Raw genomic sequence first — 27,607 nt, 5'->3', positions numbered from 1 at the left:
CTCCATGTCCTTCTCTCCGTGTCCCTATCACCATGACTCTCTCTCCGTGTATCTCTATCCATGTATCTCTTTCCATGTGTTTCTCTCCGCGTCTTTCACTGACCCTCTCACTGTGTCGCTCTCTGTCTACATCTCGCTTTCTGTATTTCTCTCTGTATATATTCTTCTCTATATCTCCGTGCGTCTGTCTCTATGCGTCTGTGTGTGTGTGTGTCTCTATCTCCGTGTCTCTCACTCTCTCTTTCTCACTCTCCCTGTCTCTGTGTGTCCCCTCCCTCCCATCCTGTGTTTCTCTCCCTCTCACTCTGTATACCTGAAACTCCCGTGGAGTTTAACAGATGAGCAGTTTTTCCACAGAATCTGAGGAGAAAGTGCAAGGACTTTGATACAGTGTTTAAAACAATTTGCGCAATATTTTTTAATGTTTCGTTCTTTGGAAAAATGTCTGTAAAAGCTGCTGAAATCAATTTCTACTTCATATATTTCTGGAAATGTGAGTATGTTTTATATTTACAGGGATATGGTGTTGGGAATGTTTGAATGGAATGTTTTGTGCCAAAGTAAAGTGTAAATTTACTGACAGAAGATATTTGCAGTAAGTGTCCCGAGATAGTGAATTGTTTCAGTGATATTGACGTCTCTGACACATCAGAAACACGAAGTAAATATTTTTGAAAAAGAGAGATAGCAGGAAATCCCTACAATTAAGTGTCAGATCTAATCACTTTCTGCCGCGCATTTGGTCCTACCTTCGAGCGGCAGAGTGGTTTGCACTGCTGCCTCACAGCTCCAGGGACCGGGTTCAATTCCGGCCTCGGGTCACTGTCTGTGTGGAGTTTGAACTTCCTCCCAGTGTCTATATGGGTTTCCTCAGGGAACTGCGGTTTCCTCCCACAGTCCAAAGATGTGCAGGTTAGGCAGATTGGCCATGATCAATTATCCCTTAGTGTGCAGATATTGGTATGGAGATAAAATGGAGGCGAGGGCATAAGTGGGGAGCACTTTCTAAGGGCCGGTGCAGAATCGATCGGCCAATTGGCCTGCTTCTGTACTGTAAATCCCATGATTCTCTCTGTTTCACTGCAGTGCTGCCGGAGGCCATTCGACCCATCGATTCCTTACAGGTCTCCGAAAGGGCACTCGCCCTCGGTCCAAGCTGCATCGTACCCCGTGGTCCTGCACATTTACCATGGCCAATCCACCTAACCTGCACATCGCTGGACTTTAGGAGGAAGCCGGAGCACCCGGAGGAAACCCACACAGACACGGGGAGAAAGTCTCTGCACACAATCAGTCTCTAAGGTTTGGAATTCATCTGGGAGCATGGCATAGTGAGGCAAATGAATCCCTATCTGGAACCCACTCTTGGGTGTCTGTTATTCTGAATGAAAGATCATAAGGCATTGGAGTAAAATTAGGCCACTCGGCCCATCGAGTCTGCTCTGCCATTCAATCATGGCTGATATTTTTCTCATCCCCAATCTCCTGCCTTCTCCCCATAACCCCTGATCCCCTTATTAATCAAGAACCTAGCTATCTCCGTCTCAAAGACACTCAGTTATTCGACATCCACAGGCTTCTGCGGCCAAGAGTTCCACAGATTCACCACCCTCTGGCTGAAGAAATTCTTCCTCGGCTCTGTATGAAAGGGTGGTCCCTTTAGTCTGAGATTGTGTCCTCTGGTTCTCGATTTTCCTGCAAGTGGAAACATCCACTCCAAGTCCACTCTATCCAGGCCTCGCAGTACATGTGAGTTTCAATAAGATTCCCCCTCATCCTTCTGAACACCAATGAGTACAGACCCAGAGTCCTCAACCTTTCCTCATACGGCAAACCTTTCATTCCAGGGATCTTTCTTGTGCACCTCCTCTGGACCCTTTCCAAGGCCAGCACATCCTTCCTCAGATACGGGGCCGAAAACTGCTCACAATAGTCTAAATGGGGTCTGACCAGAACCTTATACAGCCTCAGAAGTACATCTCTGGTCTTGCATTCTAGCCCTCTTGACATGAATTCTAACATCGCACTTCCCTTCTAACTGCCGTTTAACCTGCCCATTAACACATTAACACATTAACCTGTCCTTTTACAGATCTTTGTATCATCTGCAAACGTAGAACAGTTCCTTCTTATAGGCGGTTTGTTCTTTCACCTTTGTTTGTTTCCACCTTGTCACAGCGATTCTCCTTTGCTAATTCTGACCCCCCTCACCTCGCGGTTTATTAAATCTGATATTACCATAAGACATAGGCCCTTCGAGACTGCTCCGCCATTCAATCATGGCTGATAATTTTATCATCCCCATTCTCCTGCCTTCTCCCCATAACCCCTGATCCCCTTATTAATCTGTTCGTCTGTCGAACCATTCCGCACTCTACCACGCATCTAATGTCCGCTTTTGTTGCATCGTCACTTGTGCAGGCAATTGGAACTTGTTTCGCTGGGATAGGATCGATGACAAGCAGGAACAGACCAGAGCGAAGACAGCCAGGCCCATGTGAGAATTTATCTATGTCTGAAACACACTCAGTGAATTGGCCTCCACAGCCTTCTGCGGTAAAGAGTTCCACAGATTCACCACCCTCTGGCTGAAGAAATGGCTCCTCATCTCTGTTTTAAAGGATCACCCCTTTAGTCTGACATTGTGCCTCTGCTTCTATCGTTTCCTACAAGTGGAAACATCCTCTCCACGTCTACTCGCTCCAGGCGTCGCAGTATACTGTAAGTTGCAATAAGATTCCCCCTCATCCTTCTGAACTCCAACGAGTACAGACCCAGAGTCCTCAACCGTTCCTCATATGACAAGCTCTTCATAACCAGGTATCATTCTTGTGAAACTTCTCTGGATGCTATCCAAGGCCAGCACATCCTTGCTCAGATACGGGACGCAAAACTGCTCACCATATTCCAAATGGGGTCTGACGAGAGCTACGTACAAACTGAGAAATACATCCCTGGTCTTGACCTCCAGCCCACTCGACATGAATTTGCCTTCTTAACTGCCGACTGAACCTACACATTAACCTTAATAGAATCGTGAACAAGGACTTTGATGGGTCGTCACCTGTGCAGGCAATTGGACCTTGTTTCGCTGGGATAGGGTCGGTGACAAGCAGGAACAGACCAGAGCGAAGACAGCCAGACCTGTGTGAGAATACACCACGGGCGGCTCCGTGTACTTTCAAAATTATACTGACCTGGCATTATGGATTCTCAAATTGGTCATTAAACGAAACGGGCCAGTCTCGTATCCGGTGCGGGTGTAAGGGAAGGACGTGAATATACATGTGGACCATCTGTGGAGCTTAATGGAACAGATACCGAGGACTATCCACGGATCCAGTGCCTGGCGTTGTCTCTCCCTCAGAAGCGATTGCCGGTGGCACCCAGCAATGCGACCGCACTTTGGGACTCTGCAATATGGGATTTGGACCACTTTGACCAGGAGTCGGACATTGACGTTTCTGCCCACAGACATCGCCGCAGGTTCAGGAGTGATCGCTGGAATAAAGGCTGACGAATCACCCAGAAACGACGCTTCCGGGTCCATTTCACCCCTTCGGGCCTGGAGCACTTGTCAAATGTAGCAATGAATTTCGCGCCTTCTGTCGAAATTGACGAGGTGTTGGACGTGGGGGCGGGGGGTGTTGTTATCCTACAAGAGTCCCATAACTCTGTGACGTCTGGGTCCCTGTGGCGTTAACTGGATCACAGCGACCCAGCTGTTAGGGGGGGGATCTAATAACAGTTTCCTGGGACATCTGGAATATAAATAACCCGGCCCATGTGGGCTGGGCGCGGGAGACCCATTGGGGAATGGGAGGGATGTATAGTAACCAAAATAAAACTGAACGTTTCTCCAGCCAAATAGGCTTCCGAGTGGTCGCTTGCCTGAGATTGCACAGATACTATCGATGGGAATGGCCTCACAGACGAAAGCGGCACCAGGCGAGGAATTCAGTAGTTGCAGGAGATTACTTGAAGGGAAGAGATGGGAATTCCTGTGGCCACCATTGAGTCTACAACGTGGCACGTTGAATTACAATTCCATAGCAATGCTCAAAGACACTGATTGTCAGACACTTCGATCTCATTTGTATGCAATGCCATCAACTGAAATATATATCATGAGGAACACATATTTTGTAACACTTAGGTGCTGACAATTCAAGTTCTTCAGTCCTTTCCTGGTATTTTGACTCATGTTTACCGTTCTGCAGTTAGTAACATCCTGTGTTGTAAGATGTGTTACTGAACCAACAAACTGTGTACTTCCCTTATCTCCAGCCCAGTCACAAAGACAAGGAAGAAGGTGAACATCTATTTTGGCCTTTCTAAACATTGATACGAATCTCCTTGGGAAAAGGAAAATGTTTACTTTGTCAGTTCTGCTGTGGATCCGTGAGTATGGCTTCCTAGATTATTCCTGAATTAGCTGCATCGAGGAAAAGAGGTTCAACATGTAAATAACAAAGTGCTGAAATTGAGGAAATGGATGTGCAGTGTGTAGCCAGCTATATCAACACTTTACATATTGAGACTCAAATTTATATGATTTGCATTTTTGAAATCGAAGGAATTTGCAAAAAAAGGAAAAGCCGGAATGGAATGAGTTGTTTGCATTGGATTTGGATTCTGTTTATTGTCACGTGTACCGAGGTACAGTGAAAGGTATTTTCCTGCGAGCAGCTCAACAGATCATTAACTACATGAAAAGAAAAGGAAATAAAGGGAAATACATAGTAGGACAACACAAGGTACACAATGGAACTACATAACACCGGCATCGGGTGAAGCATACAGGGTGTGGTGTTAATGAGGTCAGTCCATAAAAGGGTCATTTAGGAGTCTGGTAACAGCGGGGAAGAAGCTTTTTTTGAGTCTGTTCGTGCGTGTTCTCAGACTTCTGTATCTCCTGTCCGATGGAAGAAGTTGGAAGAGTGAGTAAGTCAGGTGGGAGGGATCGTTGATTATGCTGCCCGCTTTCCCCACGCATCGGGAGGTGTACATGGCGTCACTGGATGGGAGGCAGGTTAGTGTGATGGACTGGGCGGTGTTCACGCTTCTCTGACGTTTCTTGCGGTCCTGGGCCGAGCAGTTGCCATACCAGGCTGTGATGCAGCCCGATAGGATGCTTTCTGTGATGCATCTGTAAATGTTGGTAAGAGTTAATGTGGACACGCCAAATGTCCTTCGTTTCCTGAGGAAGTATAGGCGCAGTTGTGCTTTCTTGGTGGTAGCATCGACGTGGCAATACTAGGACAGGTTTTTGGTGATGTGTCCCCCGAGGAATTTGAATATTTGAGTTTGGGTATCTGAAAGTGGAAAACGGGAGGACGATGTGTCCCGCTTCTGAAACCTCAACATACTTGAAAGGGACGGGCTGAATGGATTAAATTGGGAATGTAGATCCAGAGAATAGAAACGTAACATTCCAACAGAATAGAAGGAGGCCATTTATCCCATCCAGTCTGCACCGACCCTCTGAAACTGCGCCCTACCCAAACCCAAACCCATTCCCCCGTCCTCTACCTGTTATCTGCCCTGCACGTCCCTGAACACTAAGGGGTAATTCTACACTAGCCAATCCACCCAACCTGCACATTTTTCGACAATAAGGCACACTTTAGCTTGGCCATAGCACCTACCCTGCAAATCTTTGGACTGTGGGAGGAAACCGGAGCACCCGGAGGAAACCCACGCAGTCACGGGGAGAACGTGCAGAGTCCACACAAACAGTGACCCGAGGCTGAAATTGAATCCGGGTGCCTGACAGTGTGAGGCAGCCATGCTAACCACTGTGCCACATGCCACCCCTGAAATGAAAATAGAAACAAAATATCTCAAGGATACATTTACAGTCCAGAAATGTGCAGACCGGGTCCTGCTAAATTGCCCCTTATTGTCCGAAGGTTAAATAGGGTAATGGGGGCAGGGAGTAGGGATTGGGACTGAGGAGGTTGAATTCCAGAGATTGAATTGCAGATGAACCGAATGGCCTTCTGCAGCGCAGGGATTCTATGATTCTGCCAAACTCACTGCAAACTAGAAATGATGATAACAGAAAGTTTGGAGACGGAGTTAACATTGACGTCTGGAGACGATGAATTATATTCAGCTCAGATGAGGTCAGGCGTGAAAGACGATTAATAAAAACAGTGAGGATAAACTGTACTGTTCGATAGTACCTGTGACAGCATTCATTACCAAATGGAAATGGACAATGTTGAGCAAGAGGGACTGATATAGGAGGCAGGCGTTGCCACAGCATGTTGGGGCACGGTGTGGATCTAAATCCGGAGCTGGTGATTTGAGAGGATGGGACCTATGGGACGTGTACGAACACAGGCATGTCCAATTTGACCCCAGGAGATAAAATTACTCAGTTGCTTCGAATGAACGAACACGTATTTTGGAAGAGAACAGGCAGGTGGGAGGGGGCGAAGAGGGATGGACGGAGCAAGGAAGGTGGTAATGATCAGGGAGGCTAAGTGAGACAATTACCAAACAGAACATTAATTCTCAGAACTCATATATACTTTATGGCATGGTGGCACAGTGGGCTGCGTGTGTTTCCTCCGGGTGCTCGGGTTTCCTTCTACAGCCGGAAGATGTGAAGGTTTGGTGGATTGGCTATGCTAACTTGCCCCTTAACTTGCAGGTTAGGAAGGGTTATGGGGATTGCGTGGGAATTATAGGGCGGTGGACTGGGCCTGGGAGGGTATTTGTAACGGTCGGTGTTAGTCGAGCTGGGCCGAAGTGCCTCCTCCTGCGCTGTCGGGATTCTATGGTTCTATATTAGGAGTTGTTTATATCTTCCATTCTCCGGATATGATTGAATTCAGCGAGAAATACAGTAATTTTGTAGTCTGTCTACAGATGCTTCCTGAACTGCAAAGTGTCTCTGCATCACCTACTTCTCTATTTTGTTTCCCGTCGTTACCGAGCAACTTGCTGTCCAAAATATTGGATCCCTCCAATTATTGTTCTCTGGGGAAGTTGTTCGCTCTGCATTTGAGGAGGTCAAAGGGCAATAAAAGTCACAAGCTGACTTTTTACCCAAATAGTTATACAGGGAGACAGAGGATATGGAAAAATAGGTCTTTGAGCCAATCGATCACGAAGCAAAGGTATTGGTTAGATGATTTTATTTGTGCGAATGGGCAATGGTTTCCGCGAGAGTTCCATTTGGCACGTACGCGGGGCGACTGCTGTTTGCTGTTCATTTAGCAATTTTGTCTTTACTGTTGGGGGCATGATTAGGAAGCTCTAATCTTAAGTCCCCCAACATCCCTCATCACAATTTGCAAGAGCCGGTGCAGATTCGATGGGCCAATGGCCTCCTTCTGCATTGTAAATTCTATGATAATCTATGATAATTTCAGACTGCTCCTTATTCTGAGTCTGTGATTCTTGATTGTAGATTCAACAGCCATGGCAGGATGTGGGGAGTGTGGGGAAGGGATTATAAAATCTGTCCTGCACTGTAATAGTTTTATAAGTTCCAATTGCCTCTTTGCTTCGAAACAGTAGAGTTAACAGGCTCAGTTACCTCAATCGCTCCACACTGGCGAGTTCCGCCATCCCTGGAATTAACTTGGTGTATGCTTTAAGGCACATCTGAAGTTCCTTAGGAACGGAGACAAACACTGTGCACAATACTCCCGATGCAGACTCAACACGTCTGTATCGCATTGCAGCAAGGCATCTTCATTTCTGTCCTCAAATCCTCGTAAATTAAAGGGCAAAATGGCATTTTCGTTGCCAATTGCGGACTGCACACACCAATGCCCCGTTGCCCTTCAGAAGGTGATGCTGTTCGTGAACCGGTACAGTCACTGGGGGCAGGTGTTAGGTCCTTATTTGAAGGAAATGGAAGTTGCCTGGCACTTGCTCTGCCTTTCTGTTCATTTCCTACCCAACTGCATACTTGCACACTTATTCATGTCATATCCCATCTGTCAGGAGCAAATAATGCGTGTCCTTGATATGTATGTCCCTGTCAGGCAGGGAGGAAATGGTCGAGTGAGGGAACCATGGTTTACAAAAGAGGTTGAATGTCTTGTCAAGAGGAAGAAGGACGTAAGGATGAGAAAACAAGGTTCAGTGAGTTCACTCGAGGGATACAAGATAGCTAGGAAGGAGCTCAAGAAAGGGCTTACGGGAGCTAGGAGGGGGCATGGCTACTTGCCGCAGGACCAAGGTGATGTTAGGGCCGGTCACGGACAAAAGTGGGAACGTGTGCATGGAGTCTGCAGATACAGGAGAGGCCCTAAATGAATACTTTTCTTCAGTGTTCACAAAGGAGAGGGGCCATGTTGTTGAGGAGGATATTGCGATACAGGCAGCCAGGCTGGAGGACGTAGGTATTCGAAAGGAAGATGTGTCCGAACTTTTGAGAAGTCTGAGGATAGATAAGACCCCTGGGCCTGATGGGATATACCCTTGGATTCTTTGGAAGGCGAGGGATGAGATTGCAGAGCCTTTGGCTTTGATCGTTATGTCCTCACTGTCAGGAATAGTGAATTCCTCACTACAGGAATAGTGCCATGAGACTGGAGAGAGGCGACTGCTGTCTCCTCGTTCAAGAAAGGGAATAGGTATAACCCTGGGAATTATAGGCCGGTTAGTCTCACTTCGGTCATAGGTAAATTATTGGAAAGGGTCCTGTGAGATAGCGTTCAAGATCATTTGGAAAGATACAGCGTAATTCGGGATAGTCAGCATGGATTTGTGAGGGGTACGTCTTGCCTCACAAGTTTGATTGTATTCTTTGAGAAGGAAACTGTGTACATAGGTGAAGGTAGAGCAGTTGACGTCGATGCATGGATTTTTGTAAGGCGTTTGATAAGGTGCCCCATGGTCGGCTCATGCAGAAAGTAAGGAGGCATGGCATAGAGGGAAATTTGGCCGATTGGATCAGTAACTGGCTATCACATAGAAGACAGAGGGTGGTAGTAGACGGTACATTTTCATCCTGGAGCCCAGTCACCAGCTGTGTACCACAGGGATCAGTGCTGGGTATTCTGCGATTTATGATTTTTATCAATGAATTGGATGATGGAGTTGAAGGTTGGGTTAGTAAATTTTCTGATGACACCAAGATTAGTGGAGTAGTGGATAATGTCGAGGGCTGTTGTAGGCTGCAAAGAGACATTGCTCGGATGCAGAGATGTGCTGAAAAGCGGCAGATCGAGTTTAACCCTGATAAATATGAGATGATTTATTTTGGTAGGATAAATTTGAATGTGGATTACAGGGTTCACACAGGTTTCTGTAGAATGTAGAGGAGCAGAGAGATCTCGCAAGTCATGTCCATAGATCTCTGAAAGTTGCCACCCAAGTGGATAGACCCGTGAAGAAAGCCAATAGTGTGTTAGCATTTATTAACGGGGGGATTGAGTTTTACAGCAGCGAGGTTATCCTGCAACTGTGCAAGACGTTGGAGACCACATTTGGAGTATTGTGTGCAGTTCTGGTCACATCATTATAGGAAGGATGTGGAAGCAGTGGAAAGGGTGCAAAGGAGATTTACCAGGATGCTGCCGGGATTGGAGGGTAGGTCTTATGAGGACAGGTTGAAGGTGCGAGGGTTTTTCTCATGGGAGAGAAGGAGGATGAGAGGTGACTTAATTGAGATGTATGAGGCGATGAGAGGGATACATAGAGTGGACGTTCTGCGACTTTGTCCTCGGTGGATTATAGCTGTTACAAGGGGGCATAACTTTCAGGTTCATGGTGGAAGATATAGGAGGGATTTCAGAGGTATCTTCTTTACTCAGAGTGTGGTTGGGGCTTGGAACGCATTCCCAGATATGGTAGTGGAGTCGGACACTTCAGGAGCTTTCAAGCGGTTATTGGATAGGCCTTAGGAGTGCACTAGAATGATTGGGAGTAGGTTGATTTGATCTTAGTTTCAGACTAGTTCGGCACAACATCGTGGGCCGAAAACCCTGTACTGGGCTGTACAGTTCTATGTTCTATATTGAAAAACAATCCTAGCTATCGTGTTTATATCACTAGCTAGCTTGCACATATATTTCATCTTCTCTCACCTTTTGCTTTTTTAGTTGTCCTCTGCTCGCTTTTAAAGGCTGACAATCCTCTGGCTTCTCACTAATCCTCGCCACTTTCTGTGCTTTTTCTTTTGCTTTTATTATGTCCCTGAATGCCTCGTCTGCCACTAGTGCCTCGCCCTCCCCTGAGCAGGTTTACTTCTCCTTGGAATGAATTTCTGTAGAGCCTCAACTCTGGCCAATTCCTCTCTCATGTCTTTGTCGTTACCCTTATTTCATTGGGAAAGCGTTAGATTTGATTGCAGCTTCTCCCTCTCAAACTCTAGTGAAAATATGTGGTCACTTCTCCCTCAGGGTACCTTCGCCTTAAGTTCCCTAATCAAGTTTGCCTCATTACACATCACCAAATCCAGAATTGGCTCTGTCACAAGTTGCTCCAAAAAAGCATGTTCTCGACATTCCACAAATTCCTTTTCTTGGGACCCATTACCAACATGATTTTCAAAATACACTCGCATATTGAAGTACCCCGTGATTCATATCATATTGCCTTTTCGATCTCCTGATTTACTTTCTGTCCCACAATCTGATCACTGCTAGGGGAACTGTACATAACTCCCATCAGGACCTTTTTACCTTTGTAATTCCTCAATCCCGCAGAGTTTCTATGCATTCTTATCCTACATCGCTTCTTGCTGTCGATTTATCTTCATTCCTTACGAACAATTCAACCATTTGCCCATCCACCTGTCCTTTCGATAGGATCCATATCCTTTAGATCCCAGCCTTGATCCCCTTGCAACCCCGTCTCTGTGATGCCCACAGCATCGTACCGGCCAATGTCAATGCGCGTGACAAGCTCATTTTCCTTGTTCCGTATGCTGCACGCATTTACGCACAACGCCCTCAATCCTGCATTGACCACCTCCCTTCTCACACTTGTCACCTTTTTTTGCTCTTCCTGAGGTGAGCTTTCTGCCATTTTCTATAATCTCTGGTCTATTACGTGTTCGGGAAACTTAACTAAACTCTCCTGAGCCTCGGTTCATTTAACTAGTTGAAAGTCCGCATAATTAACCTGCCCTTCTACCCCCTCATATAACTTTGCTTTTCCAATTCTCCATGAAATTGAACCCCCCTTCCCCCACTATTAAGTTTAAACCCTATCTACAGCCCTAGTTATACGGTTCGCCAGGACTCTGGTCCCAGCATGATTCAGATGAAGACCGTCCCAACAGAACAGGTCCTCTCTTCTCCAGTACTGTTGCCAATGTCCCATGAATTCAAATCCATTTCTTCCACACCAGCCTCTGAACGGCTTTCAGATTCCATGACAAGAAATTAGCATACACAAGTAATTCCTTACTGGTTATCTATGTCCAATCGTGACTATCGATTAAGGGTACATCATGCACATTATATGAGCACAATTAACAGATAAGATGCATGCTTAATTAAGCAATAAAATCACAAAAGAGGCACTCAGAGCATCTTGAATTTTTTGATATCCAATATCAGGGATGTAGCTATCAATCCTAATCCTTCCTGCTGTTCCATGGCTCTTCTTGAGGAATGGTTGGTATCCAACACCCCTTCCTATGCTTATCAGCAGGAGAGGATACAGAGGAGATGTACCAGGATGTTGCATGGTCTGGAGCGTGTCAGCTGTGAGGAGAGGTAGGGTCAACTCGGGTTGTTTTCACTGGAACGACAGAGGTTGAGGGGCAACCTGATAGAAATCTACAACATTGCAAGTGGCATGGACAGAGTGGATAGTCATGTACTTTTTCTTTGGGTGGAAAAGTCAAGAACGAGGCAGCAGACGTTTAAGGTGTGAATAGGAAAGTTTAGAGTAGATGTGTGATCAAGGTTTTTTTCAGAGTGTGGTGAGAGCCTGGAACGCGGTGCCCGAGGAGGTGGTGAACGTTTAATAGGCATCTTGAAAAATAAACAAAAATGATGGGGCTCGATGGCAAGGTACCTCTGAATTGCAGCAGGTTTTAGTTTAGATAGGCATCGTGATCGGCGCAGCATTGGAGGATCAAATGCACTGTTCCGGGGCATCAGGAACATATATGAGAAAACAACATGTTCTGTCTGGCAAATTAATCTGTTGGACTAGGGTCAAGGCAACTCCAGGGATGAGAAACAGGACAGAAATGGGTTCTGAGATTGTCTGTTTTTCGGAAAAAAGAGAGGGTGAGATCAAAGCGTTATTGATCTCAGCCTTCCTCTCGTGCGTTCCATTTATGGATGAAGCAATTGGCTGAAATAATTAGGACTATTCGTCGACCGACAGAATTGGCTTCCACTGCTGAGTGAATTTTCAATTCTAGTTTCAATTCCGAAATACTGAACTGGCTGGGAATATTATAGAAATCACAGAGTTCCTACAGTGCAGAAGGAAGTGCACCAGGATGATTGGCTCATCATGTCTGCACGACCCTCCGACATAGCACCCTCCCGAGGACCACACCATTTATCCGTAACACCACATAACATTTTGAACACCACGGTGTAATTTAGCATGGCTAATCCACCTAATCGCCACATCTTTAGACATGAAAGAAGAAGTTATCACGGCCAACTCACTTAACATGCAAATCTATGGACACTGAGCGACAAATTTAACATGGCCAGTCCAGCAACCGTGCAGATCTTTTTGCCATCCGCATTGGCCAATCAACCTACGCCCCACATCTTTGGAAGTGGGTGGAACCCGGGCATCAGAATAAAACCCACGCAGACACGGGGAGAACGTGCAAACTTGACCCAAACAGTCCATGTTTGGAATGGAACCTGAGTACGCAGCACTGTGCGGGATGTGTTATCTAAACGTGTTACAATCCGAAATCGTCTTATTTCGCTCGTAATCATATACGGAGCTGTTGCTCGTTCATGAGCAAGTAGCAAACGGAAGAATATCTGTCCCATGGTACAATGAGCGCTAATTGAAATGAAATTAAAATGACTTATTGTCACAAGTAGGCTTCAAATGAAGTTACTGTGAAAAGACCGAGTCGCCACATACCGGCTCCTGTTCGGGGAGGCTGGTACGGGAATTGAACCGTGCCGCTGGCATACCTTGGTCTGCTTTCGAAGCCATTGATTTAGACCTGTGCTAAACAGCCCCTTAGAGGCAGATCTCATCAGTGATGGGACGAGTAAATATTATTCAGAGAAACATTTGAAGGGAGTGTCAGATACACCCACCCAGAAGCTTGCTGTACAATATGTTCATGCACCAAATTGGTGTTCGATTCGTCGTGTTTCCTTGTGTTTTACCTGACGACCACTCCGAACATCTACGCGTCTGTGGCGAATTCAAGTGGTCAATGAACTGTTCAACAGAGTAATCCCTCAATACTGAGTGCTATGCTACTGTCGCCAATAGAGATAAGGAAAATAAGGAGAATGCATTATCTTGGGGACCTCACCAGAGGCTCCGTCGATATGAACGATGATTGGATGAAGGATATTCGGTCAGCCAAGGCTTGCCACATGTTGCAGTAACACGTTCCATAGCATGAGAGAGGGGAGGGAGGTGGATTGGGGGTCATTGTGGACTTTCTCCGTTTCTCTCAGTTAGAACCTCCACACACCTCTTTCAATGGACCCTGACCCACCCTGTTGTGAGGCAAGGAGAGAGAATAGCAACACAGTTGCCGCCGGGCCCTATCTATCCTCGCAACCTGTTTCACTCGCGTTATGTCTCATCCACCTTTTCCTGCTCAACTTGAAAATCTGTGGATCACGAGGTGCACAACTTTCAAACCATTATGCCACCCGTTCTCCAGACAGAAATTTTACTTTTAAAACGTTATTTCTGAATGGCATCGCCCTTGCCAGAATGCCATGTCCCTCTCCGTTCCACCCCGCCTCACCCCAACACCCCCTGCCTCCATCACTCACTTCACCACACACCGTGCCTTCGCACACTACACTCTGCTTCCTCTCTACACCCTCTGCCTCCCCATACTTCAACTCATCCCAACACCCTCTGTCTCCCCTCAGCACACCCACCTTACTCAAAGCCATCTTTCTCACACTACCTGACTCCAATACCCTCTGCCTCCCCTCAGCACATCCACCATACTCCAACGCACTCTTTCTCACCCTACCTTACTCCAACGCTCTCTTTCGCACCCCACCTTACTCCAACACCCTTTGCCGTCCAACTCACCCCGCGTCACCCATTTACCCTCCGCTTCACCATCACACCCTAGCTCATTGCAATTCGCTGTGACTCCCCCACCTCACCCATACACGCTCTGCTTCCCCGTCACGCCTCCCCACCTCAATCCAAGACCACGCCTCCGACACATGTCCCTCACTACAGCACCCTTTGCCTCTCCCCACACCACACGCCACCACACCTGATTCCAGTACCCTGGACCTCCCCCACAGGACGCCTCACTCCAATAACCGCTACCCTCCCTCACCGCACCTCCCTAGCCAGCATTCTATATTGTCTCTCTATCCATAAATGTATATTGTCTCTCGATCCATAACTTTATACTGTCTCGCTATCCATAACTTCATATTGTCTCTCTATCCATAACTCTATATTGTCTCTCTATCCATAGCATTATATTGTGTCTCTCTATCCATAACTTTATATTGCCTCTCTATCCATAACTTCATATTGTCTCTCTGTCCAGAACATTATATTGTCTCTCTATCCTTCACTTCATATTGTCTCTCTATCCATAACTTTATATTGTCTCTCTATCCATAACTTTATATTGTTTCTCTATCCATGACTCTATATTGTCTCTCTATCCATAACATTAAATTGTGTATCTCGACCCATAACTTTATATTGTTTCTCTATCCATACCTTCATATTGTCTCTCCGTCGAGAACTTTGTATTGTCTCTCTATTCATAACTTCATATTATCTCTCTATCCATTACTTTACATTGTCTTACTATCCAGAACATTATATTGTTTCTCTATCCATAACTCTACAGAACATAGAACATAGAAAAATACAGTACAGAACAGGCCCTTATGCCGACTATGTTGCGCCGAACATTTGTCCTAGATTAAGAACAAATTAATCTACACCCCATCACTCTACCGTAATCCATGTACCTACCCAATAGCCGCTTGAAGGTCCCTAATGTTTCCGACTCAACTACTTCCACAGGCAGTGCATTCCATGCCGCCACTACTCTCTGGGTAAAGAACCTACCTCTGACATCCCCCCTCTATCTTCCACCATTCACCTTAAATTTATGTCCCTTGTAATGGTTTGTTCGACCCGGGGGAAAAGTCTCTGACAGTCTACTCTATCTATTCCCCTGATCAGTTCATAAACTTCTATCAAGTCGCTCCTCATCCTCTTCCGTTCTAATGAGAAAAGGCCGAGCACCCTCAACCTTTTCTCGTAAGACCTACTCTCCATTCCAGGCAACATCATGGCAAATCTCATTTACACCGTTTCCAAAGATTCCACATCCTTTCTAAAATGAGGCGAACAGAACTGCACACAGTACTCCAAATGTGGCCTTACCAAGGATTTGTACAGCTGCATCATCACCTCGCGGCTCTTAAATTCAATCACTCTGCTAATGAACGCCAGCCCACCATAGGCCTTCTTCACAGCTCTATCTACTTGAGTGGAAACTTTCAAAGATCTATGAACATAGATCCCAAGACCTCTCTGCGCCTCCACATTCCCAAGAACCCTACCGTTAACCCTGTATTCCGCATTCTATATTGTCTCTCTATCCATAACTCTGTATTATATATCCATTCATCACACCCATGTTGCCTATCTGTTGATAACTGTATATTTTATTCTCCGGTATCAGAGACTTGTTCGAATTGGAATATGTTCAGGAACGTTTTATTCAATTTCATTATTTTTCCCGTAATTGTGTAACTCTGCTTTTTACAGTTGAAGTCGGTGAGCTGGTCGGGGATGTCGAAGCAGGTGAGTAACACGAGCATAAAAGGAATTGATTTTCAATCATGTGGATCTGGTTTACACAGAATGTCTGATGCGGACTTTACTCTGCACCTTTGTTCTCTTATGTTTCTACTTCTCCCAACCAATCACCTTTAATTTTTGGAATGACAATCACGGCTTCTCAAAAGTTTGTCAATTGTATTCGGCACAATTCCCACCAGTCACCGTGTGGGGGCTGTGAGGTTTAACATTACAGCAGTTACACTGGCACACTCTGTTCTCTGAATCTTCAAAGAACCATTCCGCATGTGGGTACAATTGATTTTAAAATGCACGTTTATTTCGGCGCACTAGATTTATTGGAACATTAAACACCGAACCTGCTAAATATCGACTTCTATGTTATTTCATTGAGGAATCGCATCTCGCTACTGTGATTGTGGAAGTCGGTGAATGCGATCTGCAGACATTAGTTTCTGCACATACATTGTTTTAAATGCGTTTTGTTTTTATTCCAGATCGTTTACGGAAACCAGTCGTGACTGTGGATCCAGCTTTTCGGAAGTTTATTACCGGAGAGAAAATAACTTTGAGTTGCCGGTGCGACTGTCCTGCCACACGGATCGAATATTTTCACAATGGGCAAGATGTTGATCATAAGGACTTTAAGAAAATACAATGCAAGACATATTTAGATCATTCCTTCTCTGTAGGCAGGGCAGGAAAGTATATTTGCCGATGTCAGACTTGGAAGAAGAACGGATGGATACATTCAGATGAGAGTGATCCCGTTCAGATACACATTGGAGGTATGATACCAAATCTGAGTCCGCCTGTGTCATTACATCAACTGCCGATTGCTCTGAAAGTATCAGATCGGTTTCCCCCAAAGCGAATATCAATGGGATTCACTTTGGCCTTTGGACATTGGTCTGCCAAGCTAGCCACTTCAAATATTTTTGTTATATTTTTCCAGGCTAATGTCGGTCTCTTGTCGGCCAACAAGGAAGTAAACGTTCAGATTCCTCATCAAATGCTCGTTTTTAAAATTGAATAATCAGTATTATTTCTCGGGGGAACAATACTCCATCTGCCTAATTGTTCTGCATTGCATTACAAGCAGCGAGAAGCAGTGTCAGCAGATTGCCAGGATCTGTCCCGTTCAGCACTCTCGGCTAACTGCTAAGGTGCGCACCTCCTGCTGGCAATGAAATTCGCAGCGGAGTGTTTGAAGTAATGTGTCCCGTTGAACGCAGAATCGGCTCCGACGGATTAAATTGAAGAACGGGTTTCCTCCGGGGGCTCCGGTTTCCTCCCACAGTCCAAAGATGTGCAGGTTAGGTGCATTGGCCATGCTAAATTGCCCTTAGTGTCCACAAAGGTGAGGTGGGGATCCTGGGTTCAGTAGACAAGGCGGAGTTGTGAGGTTAGGTAGTGCGCTCTTTACAAGGGTCGGTGCAGACTCTCTGGACCGAATGGCGTCCTTCAGCACTGTAAAATCTATGATTCTCTGAGACCATAAAAACCTTGACAACACGTTTTTAGATCGTTGCCAAATGTATAAGTTTACACCAGTTATACCTCTGCTGGAAAGGTTTTCCACATTTCCCTGTCTGAAAATTTTAACTTAAACTATGTTGTGGTGAATTAGAGGCACGGTTGAAAACAAAACGAACTTTAAAATTGCTGGAGTGGATACAAAAAGGGTGATCTCAAAATCGACTGACAAGCGATTGGCAGCGGATGGGAGAGGTCACTCTGCGTCGGGTAATCCGTTACGCCGGTTGGTCAACAGGGTTTCCCATTGAAGGGCAAACCCACGCCGTCGGGGAAACCCCGGTGCTGCAGGCAAAACGAAGCATCTTGCCGGTGGGGAATACAGCCCAATGTTCTCCGGTTCCTATCTGATTTTCTAGTTGACTGTTCGGGTAGTTGAGGGGAGGAGTTCGGAGCATCCGAATGAAACCTACGCAGACACGGGAGAAAGTGCAAACACCACACAGTCAGTGACCCAAAGTCTGTAATTGAACACGGATCCCATGAGCTAAGAGGCAGCGCTGACCCACTGTGCCAACTAGTGTGCCGCCATGGCGACCCCAATTGTCTAACAGTTCTTTATCATTATATCATATCATACTTCTTCCGAAAGCCTTGTCCTGTTTTACCGTTCTGAGTCAGTTCAAAGGCGAACGAGATGAGGGAATAGGATAGTTCAGGGGTCGGTGATCCAAAATAATGCAACTGTTGCAACACAGCAGATTACAACGTCAACCCAAATATATTTGTCTCGGCCACACCTTATCAAAGACATGGCACAACTTGGGGTCCATGATTCCAGCAAACCCAAATGCTACTTTCGTAAATTCTAAAATGTACAGTTATCAATATCATTATGATTGATTTACTTGTTACCATCGCTGCCGCTAATTCTGCCTCAGTATATTTGCATGAAGTAGAGTGGGATGTTGAAGGGATTCCTTCAATAAATACCTTCATTGATTCGACGACAAATATTATATTGGGCACATGGATTTGTCACAATGGTAAAATCGTGTTCCAACTACCTCCACCAGTACACACATTTTTTCATCGACCATATTCTTTCCAAGACATTTCAAAACGGTTATTTGTGAAGGTCCAAAGGTTTCCAAAAGATTTCCAATAGGTTATCTATGAAGGCCTTGGCTTCTCAAACTTGCCTGAGCTGTGATGATCCTCAGGTGAAATCACCACCATTCAACACTCACATTCAAAGAGGTAACAGCCGATGGTCATCGGGACTGTGGCGACGTGGCCACCTTCTTTGCCTTATTGTTTCTGAACTCCAGTGGTACGCAATAGGGTGCTTACCAGCAGGCACGTTCCATTCCATTGTTTTTATTATTTGACAACATGTCGATCACAAAAGTTAGGAGAATACAGGTGTTGTGTCTGACGTTTACAGGGAACTTATTAACTTTCCGTAAGATGTATCCCAATGAGCAATGACGATTCGCAAAGTGTGCATCCTCCGTGGTTAACTAAGGAAGCAAAGGTGAACATCAAAATGAAATATAGACTGTAGAATTCTTCGTCAATTCGTGTGTTTTGTTGTTTGCTGCACAGAAGGCGGCGATTGGCCGCATCGTGTCTGCACCGGCTCCCGATGGAACTACCCAACTTGTCCCATTCTCCATCCCTATTTCTGCGGCACTCTGAATTAATCCTTTTTAATATGTATCCAGCTCTCTTTTGATACCTCCGATGGAATCCACATCCACCACTCTTCCAGGCAGCGCATTCCAAACCCAACAATTCCCTGAGTAAAAACATTTCTGCTCATTTCACTCCGAGCCCTCTTGATGACCATCTTGAAATTGTGATCCCCTCGTCGTTGACATACCATCTACTGGAAACAGAATATCCCTCTTCACTCTGACAAAATGTCCAGAATATTGAACACATCAATTAGGTCACCTCTCAATCTTCTCGGATCCAAGGAGAACAATTCCGATTTCTCTATTCTTTCCTTGTATCTAAAATTCCTCATTCCTGCTATCATTCTAGGAACCGTCATCTGAACTCTCTCCAGGGCTTTAACATCCTTCCTGAAATAAGGTGCCCTAAACAGAGTCCCAAATGTGGTCTGACCAAAGATGTGTCGGGGTGTCGCACCTCCTGGCGTGTATCTCAATGACTCGCTTTGTATACTAGGGATCCTCTTCTTAACAACTGTTTCAACTTGCCTGGCCACCTTCAGAGAATTATGCGCGTGACCCCCATGGTCCACGTGCTCCTGGAGTCTCCTCAATGCTCAGCCATTGAACCGAGATTGCCTCCCCAAGTTTCTTCTATCAAAATGCATGACCTCACATTTCACTGCATTGAGTTTCATCTACCAGGTGCCTGCCCATTTGGGGCACGTTAGAACCTGGGACAAATTTGGGGAACAGCAAATATTTACTGGACCGATCAGATACAGGGGCGAAAACGGCGACCTATAGACAACAAGACTACGATATAAAAATGAACCGTAAAAATGTATTTAAGGATTGACATAAGGAAAAGTAAAAAAGTGGTTCATGGCAGTCTAGTTTATTGTCAGGTCCGCGGCGAAGATTTGATGCAGGAGGATACGAATCTCATCAACTGTCCATAAAACTTACTAATGGATGCACGGTAGCACAAGTGGATAGCACTGTGGCTTCACAGCGCCAGGGCCCCAGGTTCGATTCCCCTCTGGCTCACTGTCTGCGCTGAATCTGCACGCTCTTCCCATGTCTGCGTGGGTTTCCTCCGGGTGCTCTGGTTTCCTACCACAGTCTAAAGATGTGCAGGTTAAGTGGCTTGGCAATGATAGATTGCCCTTCATGATCATAAAGGTTAGGAGGGGTTATTGGGTTACAGGGATAGGGCGGAAGAGGGCTTAAATGGGTCGGTCATACTCGATGCGCCGAATGGCCTCCTTCTGCACTGTGTGCTCTATGTTATATGTTCTATGTTCTAATGTTGAGTTGGAAATCTTCTCCAGCCTGGGTTCTCGTCTATCATGAGATATTAATGGACTCTTCGGCCAGTTTTCCACCAAAGGGGAAGGTTGGGCATGAAATTATTTTGTTTGATTCATCTCTCCATTCGATTCTTTCAGTGAAAACACTAATCTTGGGGTGTCTGCCAAATTTTCGCGTGCGCGGTCGGCACGAACAAAGAATGAGATAACATCCGGGGCATTAAGAATGGGACTACAGTGTGCGTCTGGTAGGCGGAGTGAGTTCAACAAGCCTCAAACATTGTCCAGGAACGGTTTTAGGGAGTGTCACTGCAGGGCTGGTGTTTCTTCCTGCTGCTCCTTGTGAAGAGAATCCGTTCTTTTATTTAAGTGTAACTTCTATTTAACTCTAAAATGTGTTTCTCGCTTCTTTCGGGTCTTGGTGACCTTATTGCCGTATGGGAGATAGTAACGCTTTCATCAGTCTTAAGCAGTGTCGCTAATTGCCCCGTAAAACAACTTAATTAACTTGGGATTTCTGGGTGTGAAATGTAAATACGCTCTCTGTTCATACGTGATATGCCCGTTCTTAACCCTCACATTGCATTGACGTGCGATTCTTGGGAACAAACACTGTAAACATACCGGATCCGGTGGGAGCTGCATAGCCTGGATTGCTTTATAGACCCTCGTAATCACATTTTGATTTGATGTTCCGAAATTTCACTAAAATCAAACGCTATTTGTTGTGCATCTCAACTTCTTGTCTCTGCTTTGTTACAGACAAAGTTTCGCCGCCAACCATCAGCAAACGCCGATCAAACAGTGACACTGTCCTTATTTCCTGCGAAGGTGACATTCGGTTTGCCGGCGGAATATTTTACTTGCACAGAATTCCCAGCGAACAACATGTACAAACTCTCGAAGTGAGCGATGGTCAGAAAAAGCTGGCATTTGCTATAAATGTCACGGATCTGGATTATTTAGGAAATTATAGTTGCCGTTACCAAACATTCGTTTTGGGACATTGGAAGCTGTCCCCGTTCAGCAAATCTGTGGAGGTTACCGAGAAAGGTAAGGATCAACAACCAAGCGGTATCTTTTTGTATCTCAATGTTTTACTCGTTGTCGGCATTCTGTTAACAGAAGATAATAGAAGTTAACAGAATGTTCCCATTAATTTGAACATATATGAGATACTCATTGTAAGAAGAGGCTGATTGTAGAAACATATATATAGACAAAGTCAAAGATGCAAGACGATACTTTGAAAGCCACTGATCTTCGGGAAAGCGTTCTTCAGGACGCGCGACAACGCAGAATCGCCGAGCAGAAACTTATAGCCAAGTTCCGCACACATGAGTGCGGCCTCAACCGGGACCTTGGATTCATGTCGCATTACACTCATCCCCCACCATCTGGGCTGGGCTTGCGAAATCCTACCAACAGTCCTGGCTTGAGACAATTCACAACTCTTTAAGCTGTGATTATCCCTCTCGCAACGTCTGAACCTGTAAAGACATTTTTACCTGCCAAAACTCGCATTCAATATAGCATCTTGCACCATTGACTTTGTATATATATGAGTCCGTGGAAGTCACCACTTCATTCACCTGGTGAAGAAGCTGCGCTCTGAAAGCCAGTGTTTGAAACAAACCTGTTGGACTTTAACCTGGTGTTGTAAGACTTCGTACTGTGCCCACCCCAGTCCAACGCACGGCATCTCCACATCTTAATAATCAAGTAACCTATCTATCGCTGTCTCAAAGCCACTCGGTGAGTTGACCTCCACAGCGTTCTGTGACAATGAGTTGTAAAGTTTCACCGCGCGCTAGCTGAATAAATTCACAGAGACATGAACAATATGAGCAGGAGGAAGCCATTCGGCGTTCGAGCCTGCTCCGCCATTCGTCACGATCATGCTGATCATCAAACTCAATAGTCTGATCCTGCTTTCTCCCCAGAGCCTTTGATCCCATTCGCCTCAAGTGCCATATCTAGCCGCGTATGGAATATTTAAAATGTATTATCCTCAACTACTCCCTGTGGTAATGAATTCCACAGGCTCACTGCTGTTTGTGTTTAGCAATGTCTCCTCAATTCTGTCCTAAATGATCTTCTCTCAATCCTAAGACTGTGACCCTGTTTCTGGAAACACCCAACATGGGCAACTTCCATCAGCATCTACCCTATCTAGTCCTGTTTGAATTTTATAAGTCTCTGTAAGATCACCCCTCATTCTTCTGAACTCCAGCGAGAACAATTCCAACCTGGTCATTCTCTCCTCAAACATTAGTCCCGCCAACCGAGGAATCAGCCTGGCAAAGCTTCGCTGCACTCCCTCGAGAGCAAGAACATCCTTCTGCAGAGCAGGGGAACAAAAATGCACAAAATATTCTAGTTGTGACGTCACCAAGGCCCTGTATAATTGCAGCAACACATCCCTGTTCCCGTGCTCGAAACCTGTCATTTCAAGCCAACATGCAATTTGGATTATTTGACGTCTGCTGCACCAGCATGCTTTTCAGCGACTGGTGCACAAGGACACCCAATTCCCGCAGCATACTCCCTCTCCCATCCCCGTAGACCAATCTAACAACCGTTCAGGTCGTAATCTGCCTTTTTGTTTTCCGACCAAAGTGAATAACTTCACATTTATCCAAGTTAAACTGGTAGATCCTCCACATTTATGGTTTAACGGATAGTTCCTTCATTCTGATGCTTGCCCTCGGGTTCTAGTCGCTCCGAATAGTGGAAACATCCTCTACACGTCCACTCTATCCAGGCCTCTCAGTAAGCTGTAAGTCTCAATGAGATACCCCCACAACCTTCCAAATTCAGTGGAGTAAAGCCTCAAAATCCTCAGCCGTTCTTCGTATGACAAAACCTTCATTCCGCCTTCTTGTGAAGCTCCTCTGTACCTTCACCAAGGACAACACATCCTTCTTCAGGTTCCGAGCCCATAACTGCTCATAATATTCCAAATAGGGTATGGGCACACCCGGACAGAGCTTCAGCCGTACATTTCTGCTGTTGTATTCCAGCCCACTCGACATGAATGTTGGCATTATATTTGCCATCCTAACTGCGATATAAATCCATGTTATGTCGTGCATTAGGTATGAGGAGAGGTTGGAAACATCTGTTTCGTTCTCACTGGAATGATGGGGGTTGAGGGGCGATCTGATAGAAGTCAACAAGACTTTGAGAGGCATGGGCAGAGTGATTAGTCGGAAGATTTTTTCCCAGGGTGGAAGAGTCAATTACTAGGGTGCATAGGATTAGGTGTGAGGGGCAACGTTTAAGGAGATGTGCGAGGGAAACTTTTTACATTGAGAGTGGTGGAAGCCAGGAACCCGCTGCCCGAGGACGTAGTCGAAGCAGGAACGATAGTGACAGTAAAGGCCATCTCGACAAATACATGTATAGGATGGGAATAGAGGGATATAGTCCCCGGAACGGGAGGGAGATTTAGTTCAGACGGGCAGCATGGTCGAAGGGCCAAAGGGCCTGTTCGTGTGCTGTTATTTTCCTTGTTCTTTATTCTTGTTCTTTGTTAAATTTAAGAGAATCCTGAACTGGGACTCCATATGCGGCCAATGAAAAGCTGTTTGCAAAATGAACAAGCCCGTTGCAAAGGATATCAAGTATGATGGATTAGAAATGCGGCTATGTAGTTGGCAGAAATGTTTGTGTGTATGTGGCGGTGGGGGGGCGGGGGGGGCTGCGGCTTGAGTTGGTATTCGATTGGCCCCTTGTTTTTTTATCGCTGACCACAACAGAACTGAGCTAGGACGTGCTTGCAGTGATCGTCCTTCACACACAGTGTTCCGAATCCGTTCAATTGAGACAATATATATATGGCCGCATGCCATTTCTACGTTTCTAAGAAGGTAATGAGTTTCTGGTTGATAGTTTGCAGGATGTACCAATAGTTCGTATGGTTTTTCAACAAATGTGCTTATAAACAGTTGTATCGAACATCAGTCTGTGGTGTATGTTTGTTTATCACAAGCCCTTGGATTTAAGGTTAGGCAGCCAAACCATGCGAAGGTATGTTTGGTGGGAAGATGCCTCATACATCTGTATCAACCTGCCATTATTTGATTGAACTGAATTAGAAATAAAATTCATCAGTTGATGGCGAAGGATAAACATTTGCTAATAACACTGCAAAAATTGACTGAGAAACGAGTTTATGTAATTGGCAGGGAATGGTGAGTAGTGATATTTGTAGCTCTGGGAAGGCTTTTATTGGAAATACATTTGGCCACCTTCAGAGGGCACAGCAGTTAACGGCTGCCATTGAAATCAGGAGAACAAATTGCCTATCAAGCGTGACATCTTGCAATCGCTTTTTACATAATGATACATGAACCGAAAAACTCTATCGTGGCGGAGGTATCGAAAGATGCATGCATTATCATAATGGTCTCTGCCAGAAGTGTTGACATTCCCTCCCCCTGCCCCCGAAAAATTCTTACACTGATTTCCCATTTTATCACTTATTAGTTGAACAGAAGAACATGTCGTTGGCCATTGGCCCAGTGTGTGCTGCCTTCATCATCGTTTTGCTGATTGCGGCGCTCATTGCTGGCGTCATCATCAAGCGTCGTGAGTACATTTGCAAAACAGTTCTATATATTGAACCATAGAATCGCTATAGTCAGGATAGCTCTGGACACTAAGGCGCGAATTTAGCATGGTCAAGCAATCTCACCAACAGACCTTTGGAAACTAAGGGGACACATTTGACCTGCACATCGTTGAACAGCAAGAGGCAAACTAGCATGATCAATTCACCTAATCAGCACACCTTTGGACAATGAGCAACATTTAAAAAAATATAACCCACCTAACCGGCACATCTTTCGACACTAAAGGACATTTTTTTTTATTATGGAGAATCCACCTAACCTGCATAGCTTTGGATACAAAGGGACAATATAGATTTGCAAATCCATCTAACCATATCACTGGACACCAGGGGGCAATTTTTGCATGGTCACATCATCTAACCTGATAGATGCCAATGGAGGCGGATTCCTTAAATGTTCTGCACGCGCATCCCTGTTCCATGTGCCTATGGTCATCCTTCGCAGAAATTCAGTGTTGTATTTCCCAGTGGCAAAATTTCCGAAGGTTAATTTCGATTGACAAAATAGTTCAATATGTGAGGAGGCACGCAAAAGTAACTGTTCGTTCTGAAGGAAAGTCAAAATACGAGCTAAGCAAACAATATAGACATGTCCATCAGCCTTGAGATAAACGTATTTATAAAATGGGAGAATTCCTGAGATCCTTATAGTGCATACATTGTTGAAGGAGGCCTTTCGTCCCATCGAAATTAGCATGCCGCCCAATCCCACTACCCTCCCCATCCCCGTAGACCAATCTAACATTTGAACACTATGCGGTGGATTTGCATGGCCAATGCACCTAACCTGCACACATTTGGACACTAAGGAGAATTTATCATGACCAATACACCGCACCTGCACATGCTCGGGCACTAAGGGACAAGTTAACATGGTCAATCAACCTCATCGGTACTTCTTAGGATGTTAATGGTCAATATTGTCAGGGCCTTTCCACATGTTTTGACACTAACTGTATTCAGCAATGCCAATACACCGAGACTGTGTGTGGTATTCGGAGCTCGCGGCGGAGCAGAGAAAAAGTGCAAACTCCAGAAAGACAGGAACCCAAGGTCAGAATCCAACCGGGTCCATTCATTTATACATACAAATTGACACGATCGAGAGGTATTTTATTTTTTCTAAGTTTGTATTGTCGAATTTGCCACCTTTTATTAAAGAGGCCAAGTTCCTTTCCGTTTCAAACATAGGAAAACAAAGCTCTGCGAGCTGTCAAATGGCTGCCCAAAATTCAAAGGAGGCCGCCACATGATATTGGGCCAAATTGAATCCCAACTAGACTCGGCAGGTCCTTCCTTCACTTAAACATGCGCAGTTTCACTGTTACTTAGCTTGCTAGGCTGAGTTTCACACACAACATATGTCCAGTATGAAGCTTGCGTCTTCAGGCATGGGGAGGACAATTTCGAGGAAAACCGACGACCTTTTTGACATGTTTCACCATCTGTTTTCACAACAGGGCGAACAGAAAGTCAACTCAATGAGAGGTGAGACTATAATCTGCTGCATTGAATGTTGATAATGGCACATTTATTCAATGTATCGAGTTGCACAATAATTACCTGCGTTATCCAGATGAATCGTTCCGAAACTTGATGAATTTTAAAAAGTAAATTTAATTTGGCCTTCATTCAAAATAACATATTGCCGTTTTCCATATTTTATAGTGCTCCAGCCAAAGGAGATGGAACTCGAAGGTATCAAGAAGATGATGGCACGTGTGAGTGCAGAATCGATGCTAGTCGCTAGTTTTCATGATCAAGAATTTATTTTAGACGTTTTTGGGGAATTCCTGTGACGAAAAATGTTTTAAAGGCACAAAGACATAAAATACTGGGCAAACTCAGAATCTCTGATTGCATCTGTGGAGAGCGAAGGAAGTTAAATGTTCCCGTCTGCATGACGCCTTTACAAAGCTGGAGGGAAATGGAAATAGGTCAGATTTATACTGTTCTGCGCTTGTGTGTGTGCGTGTGTGTGTGTGGGGGGGGGGGGGGTGAAGCGGTGGAGCTGGAGGGAGGGCCAGGAGTAGGGGGAGATTGTCTAAGATGTGTTGCACAGAAAGACGAAATGAATATTAATGTGGTGATTATGGCAAACAAGGATGCTGATAGTGGAACAAAAAGAGATTAGAATGTGTGAATGGAGGAACAAAGGTCAGCACTGTGTTGAGGGCAACGAGGAACAAATCGCTCAAGTGGGGTCGCGGGATGGGGAACAGATCAATGGAACAAATGAAAATAAATTGGTTGAAATAAAAATGGGTGACGGTGGAGGAGAGAGTTCACAGTCTAATGTTCTTGAATTGATTATTAATTCCGGAAGGCTGTAAATTACCTAATCGGAAGGTGAGGTGCTGTTCCTCCAGTTGCGCTGGGGTTCACTGGAACATTGCGGCAGGCCCATCACGGACATGTGGATGTGAGAGCAGGACGGTGAGTTGAGCTAACAAAGAACAAAGAACAAAGAAATGTACAGCACAGGAACAGGCCCTTCGGCCCTCCAAGCCCGTACCGACCATGCTGCCCGATTAAATTACAATCTTCTA

The 27,607-nt window shown here is 45.3% G+C and overlaps 1 protein-coding gene and 2 long non-coding RNA genes across 3 annotated transcripts in view; 2 read left to right on the top strand and 1 right to left on the bottom strand.

Moving 5' to 3' along the window:
- The window catches only part of LOC140399748 (uncharacterized), a 1,084,547-nt gene that overhangs the window by 486,864 nt on the left and 570,076 nt on the right, over nt 1-27,607 (bottom strand). The gene's annotated exons all lie outside the window — the stretch shown is intronic.
- LOC140399533 (uncharacterized) lies at nt 4,320-26,857 on the top strand. Its single transcript, XM_072489072.1, has 6 exons — nt 4,320-4,401; nt 15,922-15,957; nt 16,452-16,742; nt 21,185-21,475; nt 24,914-25,015; nt 26,727-26,857. The coding sequence occupies exons 1-6, from the start codon at nt 4,371-4,373 to the stop codon at nt 26,855-26,857; spliced, it is 882 nt and encodes a 293-aa protein (XP_072345173.1). The 5' UTR covers nt 4,320-4,370.
- Nucleotides 21,407-26,990, top strand: LOC140399746 (uncharacterized). Its single transcript, XR_011937841.1, has 4 exons — nt 21,407-21,475; nt 24,914-25,015; nt 26,519-26,546; nt 26,727-26,990. It is a non-coding gene; the product is annotated as an uncharacterized lncRNA (long non-coding RNA).

This window comes from Scyliorhinus torazame, chromosome 23 (assembly GCF_047496885.1).
Source record: "Scyliorhinus torazame isolate Kashiwa2021f chromosome 23, sScyTor2.1, whole genome shotgun sequence".
NCBI classification, from domain to species: domain Eukaryota; kingdom Metazoa; phylum Chordata; class Chondrichthyes; order Carcharhiniformes; family Scyliorhinidae; genus Scyliorhinus; species Scyliorhinus torazame.
The sequence above is the reverse complement of the archived record's forward strand: the minus strand, read 5'-3'. Positions and strand labels throughout refer to the sequence as shown.

What these genes read in the sequence shown, in the direction of transcription:
- LOC140399533 (XM_072489072.1), top strand. Translation starts at nt 4,371, where the DNA reads ATGTTTACTTTGTCAGTTCTGCTGTGGATCC. An exon ending in GTCAGTTCTGCTGTGGATCC is followed by an intron (nt 4,402 to 15,921) that starts GTGAGTATGGCT and finishes TGCTTTTTACAG; the next exon opens with TTGAAGTCGGTGAGCTGGTC. An exon ending in TGGCGTCATCATCAAGCGTC is followed by an intron (nt 25,016 to 26,726) that starts GTGAGTACATTT and finishes CATATTTTATAG; the next exon opens with TGCTCCAGCCAAAGGAGATG.